Source organism: Spermophilus citellus, assembly GCF_964194105.1.
Source record: "Spermophilus citellus genome assembly, chromosome: 4".
Lineage (NCBI taxonomy): Eukaryota > Metazoa > Chordata > Mammalia > Rodentia > Sciuridae > Spermophilus > Spermophilus citellus.
Window position 1 is genome coordinate 27,870,512 of NC_138185.1, and position 21,714 is coordinate 27,892,225.

The 21,714-nt window shown below is 47.9% G+C and overlaps 1 protein-coding gene across 1 annotated transcript; it reads right to left on the minus strand.

The window, feature by feature from the left end:
* Positions 1 to 703: 703 nt before the first annotated feature.
* LOC308646450 (signal-regulatory protein beta-1-like) lies at positions 704 to 21,068 on the minus strand. Its single transcript, XM_081289361.1, has 6 exons — positions 20,954 to 21,068; positions 10,409 to 10,762; positions 7,010 to 7,327; positions 6,186 to 6,518; positions 1,781 to 1,898; positions 704 to 1,196 (listed from the first exon to the last, which is right to left on the minus strand). Exons 1-5 carry the CDS (start codon positions 21,024 to 21,026, stop codon positions 1,783 to 1,785), a joined length of 1,194 nt encoding a protein of 397 aa, XP_081145487.1. The 5' UTR covers positions 21,027 to 21,068; the 3' UTR covers positions 704 to 1,196; positions 1,781 to 1,782.
* Between the last annotated feature and the right edge of the window lie 646 nt (positions 21,069 to 21,714).

Consider the following 21,714-nt stretch of genomic DNA (forward strand, 5'->3'; position numbering starts at 1 on the left):
CAAAGTCTTGGACTTCTGACGATTGTTGATGGGTGATTCTGCTAAGGCGTTCAAGCCCTGTGTTGGCTAGAACTTCAGACTTTGGGTGTGGGGAGTCCAGCTTGAACGCTGAGGCCCAGAGCCCTGTGCAAGGGTCACAGCGCTGGTGATTTCTGAGGAGAGCAGCTGCTTAGGGGTCTTCTAACACTCTCAGAGATGCGGTATTCTGACTAGGTGAGATCTGGATCACAGAGCAACACAGAATGCTGCCTCCCTCTGGCCCACCATCTTCCTCCTCTTCTGCCTTTCCATTTTTGAGACTGTTCTATTTCTAGTCTTCAGATAAGAGTTAGCTGGGCCATGGACCTGCTCCTCTTGGCTGTGGGCTGCTACCCACAAGGGCCAGGCCCTGGAAGCAGGGAGGGGCCCACCAGGGAGCCTGGAGCTGGAAATGGGATTGGGGCTGAAGCTCTGGGTGAAGTTGTTGGGCAGCCTCTGACCCCTGGCCTCTGAGGGAGGCTTTTGAAGATCATTATTTTTCATGGTCAGTATGGAGATGGCTTCCCAGACTTTCAGTTTGGAAGGTGACTTTTACACTCCTGCTATTCGTGGAGAGCAATGACGGCCTTTAACCTGGACAATACTGATGTTCATAAGTGCTAAGGTAGAAATCACTCAGGTGGAGGAGAACCTTTTTTTTTCTTTTTTTCTGATTGTGAGGCAGAGGACACTTAGGTAAAGAGGACTGAGAATATTTTTTCTTATTAAACCAGTATGAGTTTCTTTTGAGGAGCTCAACAAGGCTGTGAAGGAGGGCTTGGCAGGCAAAAAAAAAAAAAAAAAAGAGAGAGAGAGAATAAGTCTTGAGAGTGAGAACTTTGGGTTTTGATGGCCAAGCCCAAGGCAATGAGGAGGGTCATCCTGACGTGTTTCGATGGGACTTGCTAGTCCCATTCTGGGGAGGGGTCATGAGTTGCAGCCCAGAGGCAGGCCCCAGGGCCCTGCTCAGGACCATGAGTGCAGACTCAGCCATGGGGCATAAAGGGCTGGGCAGAGGAGCATCAGGGGCCTGTGGGCTGGTGGGTGTCCTGGGAGGAGGCATTTGGAACAGCATCTACAGAGGCATCTCCACAGCTCCTTCTCTCAGGCTGAGCATCACAGTGCAGTAAGAAGGTGGCAGAGACTGAGAGTCCCAGGCAGCACAAATGAGGAAGGATCTGTGGGAAACATGTCCACATTCAATTATCTGCTCACCATTCATGAGAGTTTCCTGAGATCAATCATATCCTCATGTGACTGTTCAGGGACATCTGTCTTGAGTAAACCAAGCCCCAAAACAGGACTCTTAGCTCAGCCTCTCCTGTTTTCTAACTCCCCTTCCTTTTCCTACAATGAAAGTCAAGAGAGCAGCCCTGAGAACAACCCATCTAGAATTTATCAACATTGCTCCATATGGTAGAATATTCCTGTCCATGGAGGCCGAGCAGCTGACTATTGGACTAATCTAGGGGTGGATTCCAAGGGCCACACCAAATCTGCTGACTCTCATTGCACCATTTCAGCTCATCCTTTCTGGAGCCCTTGGGACTCAGTGGACATCCACTGCCAACATTTACCTCCTCATCTCCTGCACACCTCACACACATCCTGGGAACTGGGACCCCACAGCAGTTTCCTGAGGGGTGTGTGCCTGGTTCTCTAGACCCACTGACTCTGCAGCTGTGCACAGGTGGGCTGCACTCCCCCTGGCCCTGCCCCCTCTTCAGCAGCCTGTGCTCCACCCTCCCTCCTGGGGACTTACAGTCAGGACTTCTGCTTCCTGTGGACGTAGAGGGCAGCGAAACTGACTCCTAGAAGGATCTTGGGGCCAAGGAAGAGGGCTATGAGGTATGATGAAGCAAGTGTAGACATCACTGCTCCTGAAAATCAAGGGGAAATGGGGAGCCATTAGAAGGACTACTACATGTCTATTCCCAGGAGCCTGCACTTCCCCCCGTGAGGCTACCTGGGCCCAACAAAATTGTGAAGCTTGAGCTCACACACCCTGTCCTGGCTGCCCTGGTCAAGCCTGAGTCAGAAACCTGGTCAAGAGGCTCCTTATTCCCATTCACCCAGCCTCAGGTCCCAGAGTGTCCTCCTTGAGGGAAGGTGAAAACATGAGCTCCATGCACACTGCCCACCTGCCATGGAGATTCCTACTTGATCCTCACCATCTCATGGAGAGCGATCACCATCTCCTCCTGTTATGGAAACTGAGGCCTGGGGAGCTTAGGGAGAGTCCTGGCTCAGAGGAATCCAAACCCAGAGAAGCTCCTCCCTGGAGTCCTTTATGGTGAAACCTAAGATCATGCTTTTTGTACCAAAACAATGTCCATGTCTTCATGCCAAGAAAACTATTTTCAATGAGACATGCATATAGAGTGAAGACCATTTCATGGTGCCAGAGGAGAGCCAGGCTGCCTGCTCAGTACCATGGGTGTGTGAATGACCCTGTGTCTCAGGACCTTGGGGAGACTGATAAGGAGGTGCAAGATGAATTAGTAAAATTGCTGGCTGAAAAACACTTTTGTGGGTCAAGAAAATGTTTCTCCTATCTGGGAGTGACCAAAATATCCAAATAGCAGGCCACCCCTCCAGTGTTGTGTCACCTGAAGTCCTTATATTGGACACACAAAGCCAGCTTCAGGAAGCAAACCTGGGGAGTATTTTCTTTGTCACCATGGGCCACTTTTCCTCTAAAATGATGCTAACAATGATGGAAAATTTTTATGTAAATAAAGAAATGCTGCCAGGTCCACAGGAAGAAGTAGACACTGCTGTGCTACCAGGCGGGTCATGGTTCTCAGCTGAGTGCTGCTCTGGGGCTCCCCCTCAGTGGAGGAGAGCTGCACTCCTGCCCCCTCCTCCCTCTAGAAGGCACCAGCATCAGAGTCTGGCTGAGCAGGGAGTGGAAGAGCCCCCCCCCCTCCTCCTCTGAAAGCAGCTCTGGAGTTCCTCTGGCTTCTGTGGGAGCAGATCAGCTGCTGCTTCCTCTCCCATTCAGGTGGGAGGGACCCTGATGTTGATCCTGAGAACATTGCAGGAAGCTCCCCAATTCTCCCGTCCATCACATTGGGAACTTCTTATGGAAACCCAGCTCCAGAGTAGATCCTGGGCATAATTCTAATAGTAGCAGAGTTTTAGAGGAGTTTACATCCTCAGGTTCAAGGGCTCTCCCTGATGGGGAAGTTCTAGAAGCAGGAAATGAAGGTTAGGGCCATATGGATCAAAGCACTCGAAGACCTTCATTTGACTTCTGGGTTGCTGACCACAGTCGCTGCAGGATGGCTGCCAATTAACTCTGCTCCAAAGACATCCAGTGCCATCTTCCATGTTTCATCCCAACAAAATGACTCTCCTGCATCATGTAATTCTCACTGCATCCCAGAAAGGAGAAGTGCTGTGGTCCCATGTTACAGAGAGGATCTGGGATGCACCAAGGCACACTTCCAGGATGAAGTTTTCATGCTGGTGTCCAGGTGTGTCACAGGAAACCAGGAACAACTCAGATCAATAAATGAAGCCTCCTCCCACAGAAGCAATAAAAGAAGATCCATATGAACCCCAAGCAAGCAGAATAAGGGAAATAATAAGGAAGAGAAAAGAGTAAAAATTCAAAACAATGGAATACAGGGAAGTAATAGAGAAGATAAATGAAATACAAAGTTTCATTTATCTTCTTTAAAAGATCAATAAAATCCAAAATTCTCTTGCACTGATGATAATGATGATGATGATGATGATGATGATGATGTGTGTGTGTGTGTGTGTGTGTGAGAGAGAGAGAGAGAGAGAGAGAGAACATTAGTAACATCAAGATTGAACAGGATGCAGGGTGTATTAGGAGAGATTATGCAAATATTAGACTGATAATTAAGGACATATTAGGTGCAAATCTGCAGTTATGAAGTTGACACAATACATAAAACAGACTAAAACTGCTTCAAGAAGCTCAAAACACCCCAATACACTCAATATGAAATCTAGCATGTAAATGGTCCTAAACTTCTAAGGAATTACATCATTTTTAAAATTTGGAAAAAGGCTTCCTGATGTCCTGGTGGTTTCCTAAGGAGATTGTACCATGCACTTAAAAATGAATTAAAACCAATTGTGGTGTAGAGAAAAGACCTACAAAACAATTTTTGAAAAATTTAAATACATACTCCAATTATTTTTAACAATTAGAGAAATTATCATTATTTTTATTAATTGGAATAAAGCTTTTGGATTTGTAGAAGAATGTCCTTCATCATTTGAGCATTCTACCTCTGGACTCCACTGGCACTGGTGTGCATTGCTAACTAAGTGATTAGTAGATGGGAATAGGCAGCCTCCATGTATCTCCTAACATGAGGAAAATTGTCTCTCACTTTCAATCATTACTCTTCCTGCAAGAAGGGACAAGGATAAATCAGTGGCCCAGTATTGACCCAGCACATGAGGCCCATGGTGGGGCATGCTGGAAGGAACCTGGACTTGAAAGACTCTTTCAGAGACCAGACTTGCTCCTGTGGTTGAACAGGGAAATTATGTACATTGGGCTACAGAATGGGGTCTACAGACCACTGTGGGTCTTTTGGACAATATTTATGGGACAGGAAACATTTTTTTAATTAGCAAAAATGTTCTCTATGGGCTGGTGTTGACCCTGACCCCAGTGACTTTAGATTTGCCTACAGCAGTTTAGATAGTCTCCATGTGTCAGGGCAGGAAGCCATCAGCCATGTTCCCTTTGGTCTCCAGGGCTGTCCTAGTTTCCCTTTCTGTCAACTCCTAACACACAGGTAGTTGGAGCATCAAAGGGGAATATACACAAGCAGAAATTTGCATGTTGTGATGAGGCTCTGAGGGCTGTCACTTCAGTCGGTCTGTTATCACAAATCCTGGTGCAAACAGTCTCCACATCCACAGGGAGTCCTTTCCAGTTTCACCTAGTAGATACCCCATTTTTTGAATGAGGCTACAGATGTGTAGGAAAACTCCAATACTGAATGGAGGCTAAAGAGACTCTGAGGAAGAAGAACAAAGCAACTGACAAGTTGATAGACAAAAGGCAGGGCAGTAGGAGAGGACAGTCCCCCTCCCTCCCTTTCTTCTTTAATGTCTGTTTATATCAGAAGATCCATGGAGAGATGGACCAAGCTCTTGACAGTGGAGACTCTAAGGATGAGAAGTGGGGGATTGCAGGTGAATTTAATGTTATAATACATATTTATAGACTTGCGAATTATTCTGTAATGGATAGGAATACTAAATTTAGCACTAAAAAAAGATACAAGACAGAAAAGACCCAGTCACCTGGAGTGGAGACCCCCCCCCCCGGGAGATATGTTTTTCATTTTGGTCCTGGAGGTTGAACCCAGTGGTGCTGATCCACACAACCGCACCCCCAGCCCTTTTTAATATTTCTTTAGAGACAGGGCCTCGAGGAGTTGATCATGGCCTCACTAAGTTGCAGGTGCTGACCTGGAGTTCACCTTCCTCTTGCTTCAGCCTTCTGAGCTGCTCGGATTAGACACTGACCCTCACCAGGGAGGCGTCTGTACCCTGCTCCTTCTCAGGGGTGAAGATATTGAGCCTATAGTTTTTTGAGATGGCTGCCTGTGTTTCATGTACCACCTGGCAGGTGACCCCCACGTCCCCACTCTGCACACAGGAGTTCACCAGGAGCCCACTAATGTGGTTACAGGTCGCATCCTTGTTCTCTGTGACGACTGAGGCAGTTTCCATCTTGGACATGTTTCCATTCTCCAGTCAGGTCACTTGAAGCTCAGGAGGTAGAACTACTTTCCCTGGCAGGTGACCATCACCTGGTTCCATCACTGTGTGTTTTGGGGGGAATTCCATGAGGGTGGAAAGAGAGGAGAAGTGAGAGGGCCATGAGGACGTGACAAGTGTCAGGTGAAGAAGGCAAGTGTCAAGTGCCAGGACAGGCCCATCCTCCACCCCTTCTTCCTTAGTGTCCCTGTTTGAAGGCCCCATGAGATGTGTGCCCAACCCAACAGAGGAGACCCCCAGAGTGTGGGTGTGGGCAGCTGACTAAGACACTGCTGTGTTCCCGGGCTCTGGGTGCCCTGTGGGAAGGGGGTCACTGCTCTCACGTCACAACACACAGAGTCAAGATGAAGTTTAAAGCATTCAATCAGCTGGGATGCAGGCCTCACCGGGGGTGTTTTCTGTGCCTTGCTCCCTGGGGCCAGCAGAGACCTGCAGGGTGTAGCTCCTGGAGGTGGCTGGCTGCCCATCATGCTCCACCCGGCAGGTGAACGTCACGTCCTCCCTGTGCCCAGAGGAGTTGACCAGCAGCCAGCTCGTCAGGTTGAAGGTCCCGTCCTTGTTCTCTGAGCGGGTCGAGCCTGTTTCTGTCCTGGACACATTTCCATTCTCCACCCAGGTCAGCTGTAGGCTCTCAGGGTAGAAGTGCTTCACCTGGCAGGTGACGTTCACCAGGTTCCCTGCCATGGTGGACTGTGGGGTGACCTCCACGGTGGGCGGAACTGAAACAGCACAGGGAGATGCTGTGACCTTATGGCACAGACAGCTGAGCTCCTCCCAGCAGGTCAAGGGCCTCCCTCGGGACAGGGCCAGGCATGAGAGGGGCTCAGACACTGGGGGTTTGCACGGGAGTGAATCACTAACCACAGAGTCTGCCACCCACAGGTGCCAAGTGACCAGCAGCTCCCCTGAGGGTAAGTGAATGTAGTTGACAAGCCCAACTCCTGGCCTGCAGGAAGTTAGCACAATAGATGGAACCTCCCTGCACGTCAAGGCTCGGCTCTGGGAGGAGCTCAGCAGTGGTAGTTGTTGAGGGTCAATGAAATGAAGCCACCAGCACATGCTGGCCACATGGTGGGAGTCCACATGTGAAGGCAGGTGGCAGCACTGCCCGGAATTAGAGCCCAGGCCACTGAGGTCCTGGACAAAGGCCCCTGGGGAGTAGCTGGCTGGGTAGCCAGTGTAGGCTGAGGTGGGGATCAGGGTCCTGTACCTCGGATGGTGTCAGACAAGTTGGCAGTCCCACGAAGAGGGCTCCCCTGTAGGGTGATGTGGGCCACCTCACAGATGACCTGAGAGTGGACATCCCCAGGGGCCAGGGTCACCTGGGCTGTGCTGGTCACATTGAAGGACACACTTTCTCCCGTGGGGTGCACGCTGGTCTGGGTGTGCGAGAGCTCATTCCCATTTTTGAACCACTTGAGGGTGATGTTCCGGGGGGAGAAGCCGTGGGACTTGCAGGTGAAGCTCACCATCTGCCCAGGTGTGGCCCTCTTCCCTGGACCTGACACCATGGGGGGAGAAGGTCTGGCTGTGAAAAGGATTGACAGACAAGTGAGATGATCGGGAGACCCCTTTTGAGCACAAGTGAGTGACACTGTTAAGGATCGTCCAGACATTGTTCTATGCAGGGCTCATCCACAGGGTGTTCTGAACTCAGCCCACTTGTTCCTCTTTCCACAAATATTCCATGGGCCTCACCTGGGCCAAGACGTGGATTTGAGAGGGAGAGATGAAGGGGTGCTTTCTGAATGTGGGCTTCCCTGGGTCACTTGGCATTGGAGTCACAGGTCACTGAACAGGGATGAGTTCATAACTGATGGCTAATTACAAGAGATGCAGACCCAGGCCCCTGGGCAGGTCCTGAGGGCCCTCAGGTGAGAGCAACAGGAGGCTGCTTGCCTGTGGACAGGTCCTCAGACGGGTCCCTTGGTGTCTCCAGATTGCTCACCACCACCCAGCACCTTCTCCAGCTGTCACCAGGCAGCAAATATCATGAAGGTTTGTATCAGCAAATGTTGAGCTCCCTGCCTGACATGCACCCATCCCAGAGGGCACAATATGCAGGGTGTCACTGAAGAAGTGGACTCACCCAGACCACACCAGCCTGGAAGGCCCTACAGGGGTTAGGGACTCTGTGGCCACTTATCAGGAGCTGCTCAGCATTTGAAGGCTGGCCTGAGCCCCGGAGCCACTCAGATCTTGATAACCACCTCCATGAGGAGGTCCTAGTGAGAGTCCATTATGGGACTAGGCTCAGAGAGGGACATGGCCAGGCGAGGGCCCCAGGCTGGGGGAGAGGGAAGAGATCAGACTGCTCTCCTCCACACAGAGGATAAGGCAACAACTTTTTTTTTTTCTGCTGAGGTTCCTTATCCCCTTTGGCAGAGTTCCTAAAAGCACCACCCTGCAAGAGGAGCTTAAAGGCAAGGCACAGCTCTGGCATGCAGTAGGACCTAATAAATGAAACCTGTGGCCCTATCCTCACTCGATCTGAAAGCACACATTCATTCTTTAGAAGCCAGAGGAGCAACAAATGCAGTGGGGACCCCAGGAAAAGCCTCCATCCTGTTCCTGCTGCCCCCAGGAGAACCTGCGTGAGAGGAGGAGCAGACACCACAGGATGACGGGGCGCCACCTGTTCCCCCCCCCCCCAGGTACTGAGAGTCTACCCAGGGCCTCAGGGTGCTCAGCAGGAACCAGCACTGAGCTGCACCCCCACCCTCTCCCTGTGTTCTTAAGAGTCCCCACAAGAAACAAGGTGGCAAAGTGCTTCTCACATCACAAAAAGCATCACAGGGGTTTCATCCAGAGGGGCTGTTTCCATAAAGAGGGGCTCTATGAAGGGACAAGGGACAGATACCTGAGTGACATTCTGGGTCACCAAGGCAGGGAGCGCTACATGCTGAAGAGCCAGGGCTCCTTGGCTCCAGCTCCTGTTCAGAGGCAACGTGTATCAGATGTGGGCTCTGGGGTGACCCTGGATCTAGGGGGCTTCATTGGGAGTCCCTGCCACAGGCCCCAGGGAGCTGAACCCAGCACTTGCTGTTCAGCAGCGTCCACACCTGAGAAGGCTCCCGTGCTCTCCTTCATTGCCAGAGGAAAGAACCCCAACTTTCCTTCTGTGTCTTCAGGACATCTACCTCCAGAATCGACAGCCCTGGCCGTGTGTCAGAAACTTCTGTAGTAAGTGAAAACTTCAGAAGCCCAGACCCTCCTCAGACCTTTTAAAGCAACATTCATAGGTGAAGCCTGGGTCTGGGAGATTTTCTGTTCAGGTTCCCCAATGATTCCTATGCACAGCCAGTGGGGAGCCCCCGAGCCCACCCACCATGACAAGAAGAGCATCAATAACATCTCCCCAGAAGAAGGCTTTTTCCCTTATTCAAACATCCGAGCAGCTCTGTGTGTCCTGCTGGGGCATCTCCCCATGGAGAGAGATGTGGGTGACACTCAGGAGAGGTTTCCTACTCACTGTGGCTTCAGGGTGTGAATGTGAGGGTCTTCCTGAATCTTGGGAGAGGGAGGTGGAGCAGACACACTGCTCCCTGCCCAGTGGGTCAGGTCAGGTCTGCATTGAGCCCCTCCTGTGCCCTGGCTCCTCTGTGGGGACAGTGTCTATTCCCAGGGCAGCAGGAGCCTGGGCTGGATTCAGGTTGGGCTCTGTCCCCTCCTGGCATTAATGTGCTGTGTGAGAGAGGGCCTGCCTGGGCCTCCAGCTCCCCATGCCAACAGGGGTGGGCACAGGTGTGAAGGTCCATGTGTGCTGACCACCTCAGCTGCATGGCTTAGGAAGGGCATGCAGAGAGTCTTGCAGGAACCACAGGGAGAGGACCTGTGCTTCCTGAACTGGGACCCCTATGTCACCAACATGGGGAACACTGCCTGGTGAGTCACCAAGTTCTGCCCCTGCCCTGCAGTGCTTGTGAGGGCTGGTCCCTGAGACACAAGGATTCACAGGCCAACCCAGGGCACAGGCCCAACCTCTTGGCACCTCCTCCCCAGGGCCCCAGGTCTACAGGGAACCTGAGCCTGTCAGAATCCTCCCAGGTGCTGTTCTAGGAGGGGAAGGAAGGAAAGCATGCCCTGCCCTCTCCCTGCTCTGGAGGCCTGGTCCTCAGGGAGGGACAGGAACAGTAGCCTGTGGGAGGAGAACTTTACCTGCTCTGCTCCCAGCTCTTTCCAGAGCATCCAGAGTGCAGATTGGCACACAGTGGGTCCTGGGTGCTGGTGGTATAAAGAGAAGGCTCACTCCCACAGGGCAGTGCTCTCTGAAGGTAACAGATGTGGTCTGGCTCTGTGATTGGCAAGTCCCTCAAACCCTCAGAGTCGTCAGCTGGGGACCCACAGGGCTGGGCCAGACTGGAAAAAGTCAGGGCTGTGGAGCAGGCAGGTGAGGGGTGCAGATGCCTCCATTTACCAGCCATGGAGCCTGGACCAAATAGCACGGCCTCCACAGGCCTCTGCCTCCCTGACCTGCAGAAGGGGTGACCACAGGTCATGACATGAGCACCCAGTGCTGCTCCTGCTTCTCAGCTGTGGCCCCCAGGGTGGAGGGCGTGACCCCTGACCTCCTGTCCCACCCCAGGGAGGAGGAGGCAGCTGCACTCACCTCGCACAGACAACTCGGTGCCTGGTCCAGACTTATACTCCTTATCAACAGGGGTCGATTTCTGGAACTTCACACAGTAGTAGGTGCCGGCGTCTGCTGGGGTGACATTACTGATGCGGATGGAAAAGTCCCTGTTGTCCCTCTTTGTGGCATCTGAGAGATATGTGACTCGGGGGAAGTGGCCTTCTTTGAAGTTGTAGATCAACTCCCGGCCTGGCCCTGCCCCCTTAAACCACCGGACGGGCCCCACGGGGTGCAGGGAGGTGACAGTGCAGTGCAGAGTGGCCGACTCTCCAGCAGCGACAGACACTGACTTCTCAGGCTGGATCACCTGCAGCTCCTGTGCAGCCGCTCCTGGGGGAGACACAGGGTGGTCACTGCTCATCCTGGGGGTCCTCTTGGTTTATCACGTGGAATCAGCAAAGCCTGTCACTGACTGAGTGCCCACAGAGTGGCCTTGAGCTCAGCACAGGGCGTGTCCTCACACTGAGCCTCCCCTGGCCTGCACCTCCACACTGTGAGACACCTGCCCCTGAGGCCCAAGCCCTGAGCAAGGTGGAGGGAGGGGACTTGAGGGCCTGAGCCCTCCCCTGAGCTCTCATGTGTCACCAACTGTTTGTTGTACCCTTTTTCTGACCACAAGGTCACTGGCATTTCATTGACCATGACATTGGGTTGGGTCATGTGGCTCTTGAGTCTCCTGCGTATTGGGGAAGTGGTGGCTACAGTTAGTGGGAAATGCATTTGACTGTGAGTCTTGGCTCAGCTCCCTGTTCCACAGAGATGCCAGCTCTTGTTTTAGTTTCCTCCTTCAGCCTGGAGTGATGATAGGACATACAACCATGAACGCGCAGCTCAAGTATGAAAGAAAACATTGCTGAAGCCCCTTGCGTATCTGCCCACAGCACAACCACATTGTACTCTCCTTGGCTGATCCCAATGGCTCCACCATGTTGCACAGCCCTCTGGCCTGCTGGCTGTCCTGCGCCCTGGGTTGTGCAGCTCTCTGTCACTTTTCCAGAGAGAGGAAAATGCTCTCCAACTCAGAGTACTGCTCCTATCCCAACCACAAGAATACCCACTGAGATACCAGCTCCTAGCCTTGACCCAGGCTGCAGAATCATCCTACCATTGGAATCTGGAACACCACACCCTGTGAATTGGCTCTTTACCAGTGCACTCTGTGGGAATGTGATTTGAAGAAGGACCTCTGCTGGAGGGTGTGTAGTTCTGTGAGGTGCTGAGTGTCCATTGCTGAGTGCTCCTGTGAGAGTCAAGGGGGCAGAGGACCACACAACAGCTGGATGTGCCTGTCCATAGTGTCCACCACCTGGTGAGTGGCATTGATGAGAAAGGTAACTGGTTCTCTTGAATCTTGACTTCACATGGTCCCCCTCCCAAGGACAGTCCTCTGTTACCTCCCCCGAAATGACCATGCTGTTCTGTGGGTAGCCCCTTCTCTGCTGCTTCCTTGATGCTGCTGATCTCCATCTCCCACCCTGTCCATGGCTGCCATCAAGGTGATGGGTGGATCCTGGTACAAGGAGAACAGGGGAAGGAATAGTTTGAGCCCTCTTTCTTTCAGATGCCCAAAGATATAATTTGAGGTTATAAATCACCCTGGGCAATGTGCTTGGATTTTGAGGTGACAGGCTAAGAGTCTCGCCCTTTAAATTAAATAGTCTCACAAGGCACAGTGGCACCCAGAGGCTTGGGAGGCTGAGGCAGGAGGATCCCTAGTTCAAAGCCAGCTTCAGCAGAAGTGAGACACTAAGCAACGCAGTGAGACCCTGTCTCTAAATAAAATACAAAATAGGGCTGGGGTGTGGCTCAGGGATTGAGTGCTCCTAAGTTTAATCTCCAGAAACCACCTCCCCCGCCCCCCAAAATTTAAATGGTCACAAATAAAGATTGTACAAGACATACTTGTGTCCACTCTTGCTCCTCAGGATGACAACTCCTGTCCGTCTGCATTAGTCAACTTTGTGTCATTGTGATCAAATACCTGACAAGATGAACTAATGGAGAAAAGGCTACTTTGGGCTCACAGCTGCAGAGGCCAGTCTACTGTCAACAGGAACCAGGCAGGATGTCCATGACAGAGTGTAAGTCCATGCATGGGAGAAGGTGAAGGAGAAGGGGTGGGGGAGGAGGAGGAGGAGGAGGAGGATGAGGAGGAGGAGGAGAAAGGCAGTGGTGGTGGGAAGACCAAGTGGACATGAAGATCCAGGGACAAAACACAGTCCTTGGGGACATGCCCCAGGGACCTACTTCCTTCAGACAGCCCACACCTGCATAGAGTTCCCACCATATTGCGGCAACATCTCTCTCCTGTAAGAATGGCCATCATCAAGAATCCAAAATATAAATGGTGGTGAGGATGTGGGAAAAGGGGAACTCTCACTAACGTTAGTGAAAATGTCAACTAGTACACCCACTATGGAAGTCAGTGTGGAGGTTTCTCAAGAAACTAAAAACAGAACTAGTGTATGATCAAATCTGATACTGCTTGGTATCTATCTTAAAGAATTAAAATCAGTATAGAGTAGATAGGTATCGAGGCACATACATACAGATTGTCATGGTTTAGACATGAGGAGTCCCTCACCAGCTCATGTGAGACAATGCAAGAAATCAGTTGAAATGACTGGGTTATGAGAGCCTTAACCTAGGCAGGGTCTTAGTCCCCTCATAGGGATTAGCTGAGGGGTGACTGCAAGCAGGTCTGGTGTGGCTCAAGGAGGTGGGTCCATGGAGGCATGCCTGTGGGGTCCACATGTGGTCCCTGTAGGGAGCTCTGTTTATTTCTCTCTCTCTCTCTCTCTCTCTCTCTCTCTCTCTCGCTCTCGCTCTTGCTCTCACTCTCTTTCTCTGCTTATTGGTGGCCATGTCCTGACCTGCTTATTCTGCTACATACACCTGGAATAATGTTGTGCCTTGACTCTATCCCCGAGGAATGGAGCCTCTATAGGATGAAACCTCTGAAATTGTGAGCCCAAATTAATCATTTCCTCCTCCAATTATTCATGTCTAGTCTTGGGATCATGGCAAAAAAGACGACTTAGACACCCATGCTTATCACAGCACAACGCACAATAACCAAGTCATAAAATCACCTCTGTCTCTCAAATAATGAAAGGATAAAGAAAATGTGCTACATTTACACAATGCAAATTTATTCAGCCTTAAAGAAGAATGAAATTACACCATGTTCAGGAAAAAGAATGTAGCTGGAGAACATCATGTCAAGCAAAATAGGCCAAACTCAGAGAGACAAGTATGTTTTCTTCCATATGTGGAAAATAGACAGGGGGAAAAAGGGGGCATCATGAAAGAGAAAGGGGGGAGGGAGACAGGGAGGGAGGGAGAAAAGAGGGTACAGAGAGGTTTCAGGGGCATTAGGAGTGAATTTGATCATATTATGTTATATGAATATGCCACAGGGAAACCCATTATTTTGTAAAATTCATCTGTGCTCCATGCTCCAAAAAAAATAAAATAGTAAGAAAAAAAGGAACAAAGACTTGGCATTTTCCCAGCTGCTTTCCCAGACAGAGGGGTGGGGCTCCCCATTGCAGAGCAATGATGAGGGAAGGTCCAAGCTATGTCAGCGTCATAGCTGCTGGAAAGGTTCACAGCCAACACAGGCTTGAGGACAGTTAGGGAGCAGCCTGGAGTCTCCACACTAGATTTGCATTGGAAAAGGATCTCACATCATCTCCCCATCAGCCCCAGAGCCCAGGCTGGGGTAGCTTGGTGCCATCTTACAAAGTGAGGTATTGTCTGAATTTGAACTGCTTTGTGGGGATCAAAAAAACCACTGAATATCCCCCAATCTGATACCCCACAGTTGATGAATGAGAATGGCATAAAATAAGAAATCAATGATTAAAAAAAGAAGCTAATCCAGAGTATACAAAGAACTCAAAAAATTAGACAATAAGATAACAAATAACCCAATCAACAAATGGGCCAAGGACCTGAACAGACACTTCTCAGAGGAGGATATACAATCAATCAACAAGTACATGAAAAAATGCTCACCATCTCTAGCAGTCAGAGAAATGCAAATCAAAACCAACCTAAGATACCATTTCACTCCAGTAAGATTGGCAGCCATTATGAAGTCAAACAACAAGTGCTGGCGAGGATGTGGAGAAAAGGGTTCACTTGTACATTGCTGGTGGGACTGCAAATTGGTGTGGCCAATTTGGAAAGCAGTTTGGAGATTCCTGGGAAAGCTGGGAATGGAACCACCATTTGACCCTGCTTTGCCCTTCTCGGACTATTCCCTGAAGACCTTAAAAGAGCATGCTACAGGGATACTGCCACATCGATGTTCATAGCAGCACAATTCACAATAGCTAGACTGTGGTACCAACCCAGATGCCCCTCAATAGATGAATGGATAAAAAAAAATGTGGCATCTATACACAATGGAGTACTATGTAGCAATAAAAAATGACAAAATCATAGAATTTGCAGGGAAATGGACGGCACTAGAGCAGATTATGCTTAGTGAAGCTAGCCAATCCCTAAAAAACAAATACCAAATGTCTTCTTTGATATAATGAGAGCAACTATGAACAGAGCAGGGAGGAAGAGTAGGAAGAAAAGAGTAACATTAATCAGAGACATGAGATGGGAGGGAAAGGGAGAGAAGAGGAAAATTGCATGGAAATGAAGGGAGACCCTCATTGCTAAACAAAATTACATATAAGAGGTTGTGAGGGGAATGGGAAAATAAACAAGGAGAGAAATGAATTACAGTAGATGGGGTAGAGAGAGAAGAAGGGAGGGCAGGGGAGGGGGGATAGTAGGGGATAGGAAAGGTAGCAGAATACAACAATTACTAATAGGGCATTATGTAAAATTGTGGATGTGTAACCGACGGGATTCTGCAATTTGCATTTGGGGTAAAATTGGGGGTTCAAAACCCACTTCAATCTAATGTATGAAATATGATATGTCAAGAGCTTTGTAATGTTGTGAACAACCAATAAAAAAAAGAAGCTACTCTAACACCTGGGGACAAAATATTACACTTTGAGTGACCAAAAATAAGGATGAAATTTTAAAAACCCTTAAGAGGTAAATAAGAATAGTAATACAACATATCAAAAGCTCTGGGACCCTATGAAGGCAGTGCTAAAAGGAAAGTTCCTTGCATTGAGCTCATTCATTAAAAGAATAGAAAGCCACAAAATAAATAACTTAATATTACATCTGACGCCCTAGAAAATCAAGAAAAAAATCAACACCAAACACAGTGCAAGGCAAAAATAATGAAAATAAAAGATGAAATCAATAAAATTGAAACAAAAACAGTTTTCCACATTAAAACACAAAAGGTTGATTCTTTGAAAAAAAAAAGAGATAAATGTTATAACTGCTAAGCCAAGCTAACCAAGAGAAGGAGAGAGAAAACTCAAGTTATAAAAATTCGTGATGAAAAAGGAAATATCACCATGGACACTACTGAAATGGAAAAGATCATCAGAAACTGTTTTGAAAATATATATTCTAATAAAACAGAAAATCTTAAAGACATTGACAAATTTTGAGAACCATATGATCTACCCAAACTGAATCAGAAAGACATAGAAAAGTGAAACAGATCATTTTAAGCAATGGAATTGAAAATGCCATCAAAAGCTGATCAACAGAGAAAAGCCCACACAGATGGATTCTCAGCCAAGTTGAACAGATCTTCAAACAAGCACTAACACCAATGCACCTCAAATTATTCCAAGAAACGGAAAAGGAGGGAATCCTTCCAAACTCATTATATGAGGCTGGTATCACCCTGATAACAAAACTAGACAAAGACACATCAAAGAAAGAAAACTTCATATCAATATCCCTGATGAACATAGCTACAAAAATTCTTAATAAAATACTGATAAATTACATAAAAAAACATTAGAAGATAATGTACCGTGATCATGTGAGGTTCATCTCAGGAATGCAAGGTTGGTTCAACATATGGAAATCAATAAACATAATTCATCATGTCAATAGACCTAAAGACATGAACCACTTTATTATATAAATTGATACAGAGAAAGCATTTGGCAAAATTCAGGATCAATTAATATTCAAAACACTAAAAAACTAGTGATAATGGGAACATACCTCAACATTTTCAAAGTTATATATGCAAAACACAAGGCTAACACCATTCTAAACAATGAAAAGCTGACAGCATTCCCTATATAAACTGGAACAAGACAGGGATGTCCTCTCACCACTTTTATTCAACGCCTTCCTTGAAACACTGGCCAGAGCAATTAGACAGAAGAAAGAAATTAAAGGGAGACAGACAGGAAAAGAAGAACTCAAACCATCTCTCTTTGCCACTGACATAATTCTATATGTAGAAGATCCTAAAAATTACACATCTACAATGAAAAGTATTCTATAATGAAAAGTACAAAATACGAAAGAAAGACCTTAGAATGTGGAAAGATTCCCCCTACGTACTTGGACAGGCAGAGCTAATACTGTCATGATGGCTATACTACCAAAAGCACTATGCCTATTTAGTGCAATACATGTTATAATTCCAATAATGTTCTTCATAGAAATAGAAAAAGCAGTTGTGAAATTCATTTGAAAAAGTAAGAATCCCAGAACAGAAAAATAATCCTCAGCTAGAAAAGTGAAGCAGGAGACATCACATCAGACCTTAAATTATACTACAGAGCTATAGTAACAAAAACAGCATGGTTTCAGCACCAAAACAGACATGAAGACCAATGGTACAGATTGGAAGACAAACAGATGCACCCACATGCACAATTCTCTCAAACTAGAAAAGGCACCATAAACCTATGCTGGAGAAAAGATAGCCTCTTCCCAAATGGTACTGGCAAAACTGGACAGCTGCATGTAGCAAAATGACGTTAAACTGCTGTCTCTAACCCTGTCCAAAACTCAACTCAAAGTGGATCAAGGACCTAGGCACTACACCAGAGACCTTGTGCCAACTAGAAGAAAAAATAGGCCCAACTCTCAATTATATCAGCTTAGGAATCCACTACCTCAACAAGACTCCTAAAGTGCAAGAAGTAAAATCAAGAATCAATAAGTGGGATGATATCAGACTAAAAATCTTCTTCACAGCAAGGGGAACATCAGGAAGTTGAACAGAGATCCTACAGAATGGGAAAAAAATTTTGCCACCGGCACCTCAAACACAGCATCAATCTCAAGGATATATAAAGAATTCAAAAAACTTAACACCAAAACAACAAACAAATGACCCAATCAATAAGTGGGAAAGGAACTGAAGAGTTGCTTCACAGAAGAAGAAATATAATCAGTCAACAAGTGCATGAAAAAATGTTCAACATCTCTATCAATTAGAGAAATGTAAATTAGTACTACAGTGAGATTCCATCTCACTCCAGTCAGAATGGCAAGTATCAATAATACAGGTAACAGTAAAATGTTGGCAAGTATGTGGGGGGGAAAAGGTATACTAAAAGATTAATAGTGGAACTGCAAATTGGTGCAACCACTATGGAAAGCAGTATAAAGATTTCTTAGAAAACTTGGAATGGAATCACCATTTGATCCAGATAACATAATTCACTGTTTATACCCTAAGAACATTAAATCAGCAACTGCAGTGACACGGCCACAGCAATGTTTAAAACAGCTCAATTCACAATAGCTAAGCTATGGAACCAACCTAGGTGCCCTTCAACAAATAAGTGGATAAAGAAAATATGGTGTATATACACAATAGAATATTACTCAGTAATAAACAAAATGAAATTATGGCATTTGGCAGTAAATGGATGGAGCTCTCATGCTAAGTGAAATAAGCCAATCTCGGGAAAAAAAATCAAAGGCCAAATGTTGTCTCAGATATGCAGAGGCTACCACACAACAAAGGAGAGTGAGGAAGAAAGAATAGAAGTTCACTGGATTTGACAAAGAGAAATAAAAGGAAAAGAGTGAGGATAGGGATAGGAAAATCAGAATGATTCAGACATGAATTTCCTATATTCATATATTATTGCACAACCAGTATAACCCCACAGCATGCACAACCACAAGAATGTGAAGTCATACTCCATGTATGTATAATATGTCAAAATACATACCACTGTCATGTATAACTAAAAAGAAAAAATTTAAAAAATGTTTTAAAGGACCAACATATGTCCCTGTTATTCCATGTAAGCAGCAGACAGAATTTCCCCTTGGAGTCCCTGGACCACTCCTCAGGATCATAAACTGCCCCCTGGCTTTGTTAAACTCTTCCCCTCATGGACTTGTCTACATATCATGAAAACAACAGTTGTCTGGGGACCCCTTGGCTCTCTAGGACTTAGATGCTCCATGAACACTGCTCACCTCAACTGCTCCCACAGCTACAAAAGCATCATCAGGACAAGATAAAGCAAAACCTAGACCATCTGGCCTTTCCCACTGGCAGGATGGGGTGACTTCCCTAGGCTTAGACCCTTAGACAAAGCCTGAGTATCACAAGGGGTCACCTCCCACCAGGGCCCATGGCTAGCTGGAACCGTAAGAATTAACCTAGTGGACATAATGGAAACCCGTGGGCTGTAGGAATGGCACAGCCACCCGTCATACACCCTGGAACTCAGTGGGATGGCTGCCTTCCACCCCTTAACCAGAGCCTCCCTCTGAAGCATGGGAACCAAGGACAATACACCTTGCCACAGCCCAGGCAGCCTCCTGAGCTCAGGGCTATTCACCTCTCTGCTCCACACCTGGAGGTGGCTCCCATTTCAATCAGAGTGAGAGGAAGTCCCTTGAACACAGCAGGGACATCTGCTCTCACACCCTGTGCACATGGGGTTTCTCTGTCAGGAAGCCCTTCTGCCAGAAAACCTCAGGGCCACTCCTGCCCCTCCTCTAAATCTCTGCTCAAATTCCCTTCTCAGTGATGCCCGCCCAGACGACCTTATTTGCAGTACCTCTCCCATTCATTCTCCGATTCTCTTATCCCACTGATAGTTTTTAAGTGGCATTGATCACTGTTCAATATGTGATTTGATTTACCTCTTTCTTGTGTGCTGCTCACCATCCTTGTCCCTAGAGTTACCTTAGCTACACAGGGCAAATCCTTTGCCTCTTTTATTCTCAATACACTGCAAGTTTCTGTAACAGTTCCTGCACACAGTAGGTGTACACTCAGTGTGTAATTAGTGTGTAAATTTCTCAGTGCCACAACCCTGCATTGCAGAAGTCGATTTGCAGTGGATACATTTTGAGAAATGGCCACAAGTTGAGTTTCCCACACAGAATACTTAGCAAAACAAGAACTGTTTGGCAGATATAGGCAGGAAGTAGAAGAGCCCAGGAGAAGAAAACCACAAACCCTTTTCCTCCACCATCTATACACCCATTGGCAGAAGCTGTACAAAGTGTGTAAATCAGTCCACATATGAATTGTTTACTAATTTCATATACAAATTTAAACCAGGCACCCTTCTTATTGCCTTGAAAAAAAGAAGAAAGAGAAGAAACAAGATCCAAATCCTCTTGGTGTCTCTAGACCACCATGATGAGCATGAGATGCCCAGGTCTTTGGAAGCAGACATCTGACCCCATGATGTTGTGCTACACACCATTAAAACAATGTCTGGCCACATGTAGGGTCAGGGCCACAGAGTTTGAGAAGATGGTGGCTGAACCACGAGCTCCAGATCAGAGCATCTGCACCCAGACCCCAGCCCTCGCACTGCCCCTCAATGACCACGGAGCTCCTGGTGCTTCTGCTTCTTAGCTGTAAGGTGGGTGACCAGAGTGTCTGCTGTGGGTGTCATGGTCACATAATTAATTGTATCACATCTGAAGAGAGTCTGGCCCATAGTGAGAGTTCAAGAAATTGAGTTGTTACTCAGTTAATTTCCTGAGGCTAAGGGACTTCCACTGCCCCCCTATGATGTAGATGAGGGTATGGACATCGTCACAGCCTGTGTCAGTCAACTCTTCATTACTGTAAGTAAATCCTGAGACAAATCCACTTATGAAGAGAAAAGTAGGATGAGCTCACAGGTTTAGAGGTTTCAGTCCAGCATTGATTGGCCCCAAGGCTATTGGGTCTGTGGGAGGCACCAAATCAATGGAGGAGAAGGTATGATGGGACAAAGCCATGTACCTCACGGCCAGACTATGAGAGAGAGAGAGAGAGAGAGAGAGAGAGAGAGACAGACAGAGAGATCACTTGCTCCATGGCCTTGAGGGTGTCACCTTTGGTATCTCAGAAATTATCAGGATATAAACATTGACATTCTGAAAATGTATTTTGTGAACTGATATAATATGCAGGTGATTCTTGTCACTGCTGTTTGAAGCATCAGCTGATGTGACGCCTCTGGCCCCAGCTGCAGGGGAGGCCTCCCAGAGACAGAGCTCAGGATCCTTGGTCTGGGCTCCAGAGGATGCCCTGTCCCAGCCTCCATGGCAGAGCCTGTGTTTGTCCTGAGTCCCTGGGAGTCCACGGGCAGAGCTGACCCAGGGACAAGGACAGAGGACTCTCCCCAGACAGTGGTCACTCACCTGTGAGTCCCAGCAGGAGGGTCAGCAGCAGGACAGGACAGGGACGCTGGGGCCAGGAGGCAGGTGCATACATGATGGAGCCCTGAGGAGCCTGCTCTGTCCCAGTGTCTGTCCTGGGGAGATCCCTGACTCTGCTCTCTAGAGAGAACTGACACCCTGCCTCCCTTGTTGCAAGGGGAAGTGACAGTGACAGAGTGGCAATTTCCTCCAAAATTGAGAAGTAGAAACCAGGAGCACAGACAGCAATGGTTAAGGGTCTCTCATGCTGCAATTTCATAAGGAATTGGAACACACCTCCCAGGAACAAAGCTTCCTTCCCCTGGGCCTGCACTAGTACCTAGGCCACTCATGGTGTTCTGGGTCTTAGTGACAATCTATTTGGGAGTCGCAGAACAGGCAGGATATGCCCCAGACTCCTGACCCTGAGACCCTGGTGTGGCTGGCTGGTGGCCTCACTCTGCAGCAGCTACACACAGAGCTACTCAGCTGGAGGGAGGAGGGGGCTCCTTGGGCCTGCTCAGTGTTGGGGAGGAACTGGTCACCTCCTGCCATGGCCAATCACTGCAAACCTTTTTTTCTGTAAAGGATCATAGTTCCCCATAACAGTTGGGTGCATCCTGACAAAACCATACGTGCATGGAATTAGGGATCCATTCTGGATCTCCCTTTTCCTCTCCCCTGCTCACCCCACACCCTCCCCTCCTTCCTAATTTCTACTAGACTTCCTTTTGCTCATGTCTTCATTTATTTTTATTGTTTCT

Excerpts from the sequence above, each read along its gene's own strand:
- LOC308646450 (XM_081289361.1), bottom strand. The coding sequence starts at position 21,026 with ATGTATGCACCTGCCTCCTGGCCCCAGCGTCCCTGTCCTGTCCTGCTG. Across the intron at positions 7,328-10,408 it reads CACCGAGTTGTCTGTGCGAG|CCAGACCTTCTCCCCCCATG; the intron begins GTGAGTGCAGCT and ends TCCTTTTCACAG. Across the intron at positions 1,899-6,185 it reads AGGCACAGAAAACACCCCCG|GAGCAGTGATGTCTACACTT; the intron begins GTGAGGCCTGCA and ends CTTGATTTTCAG.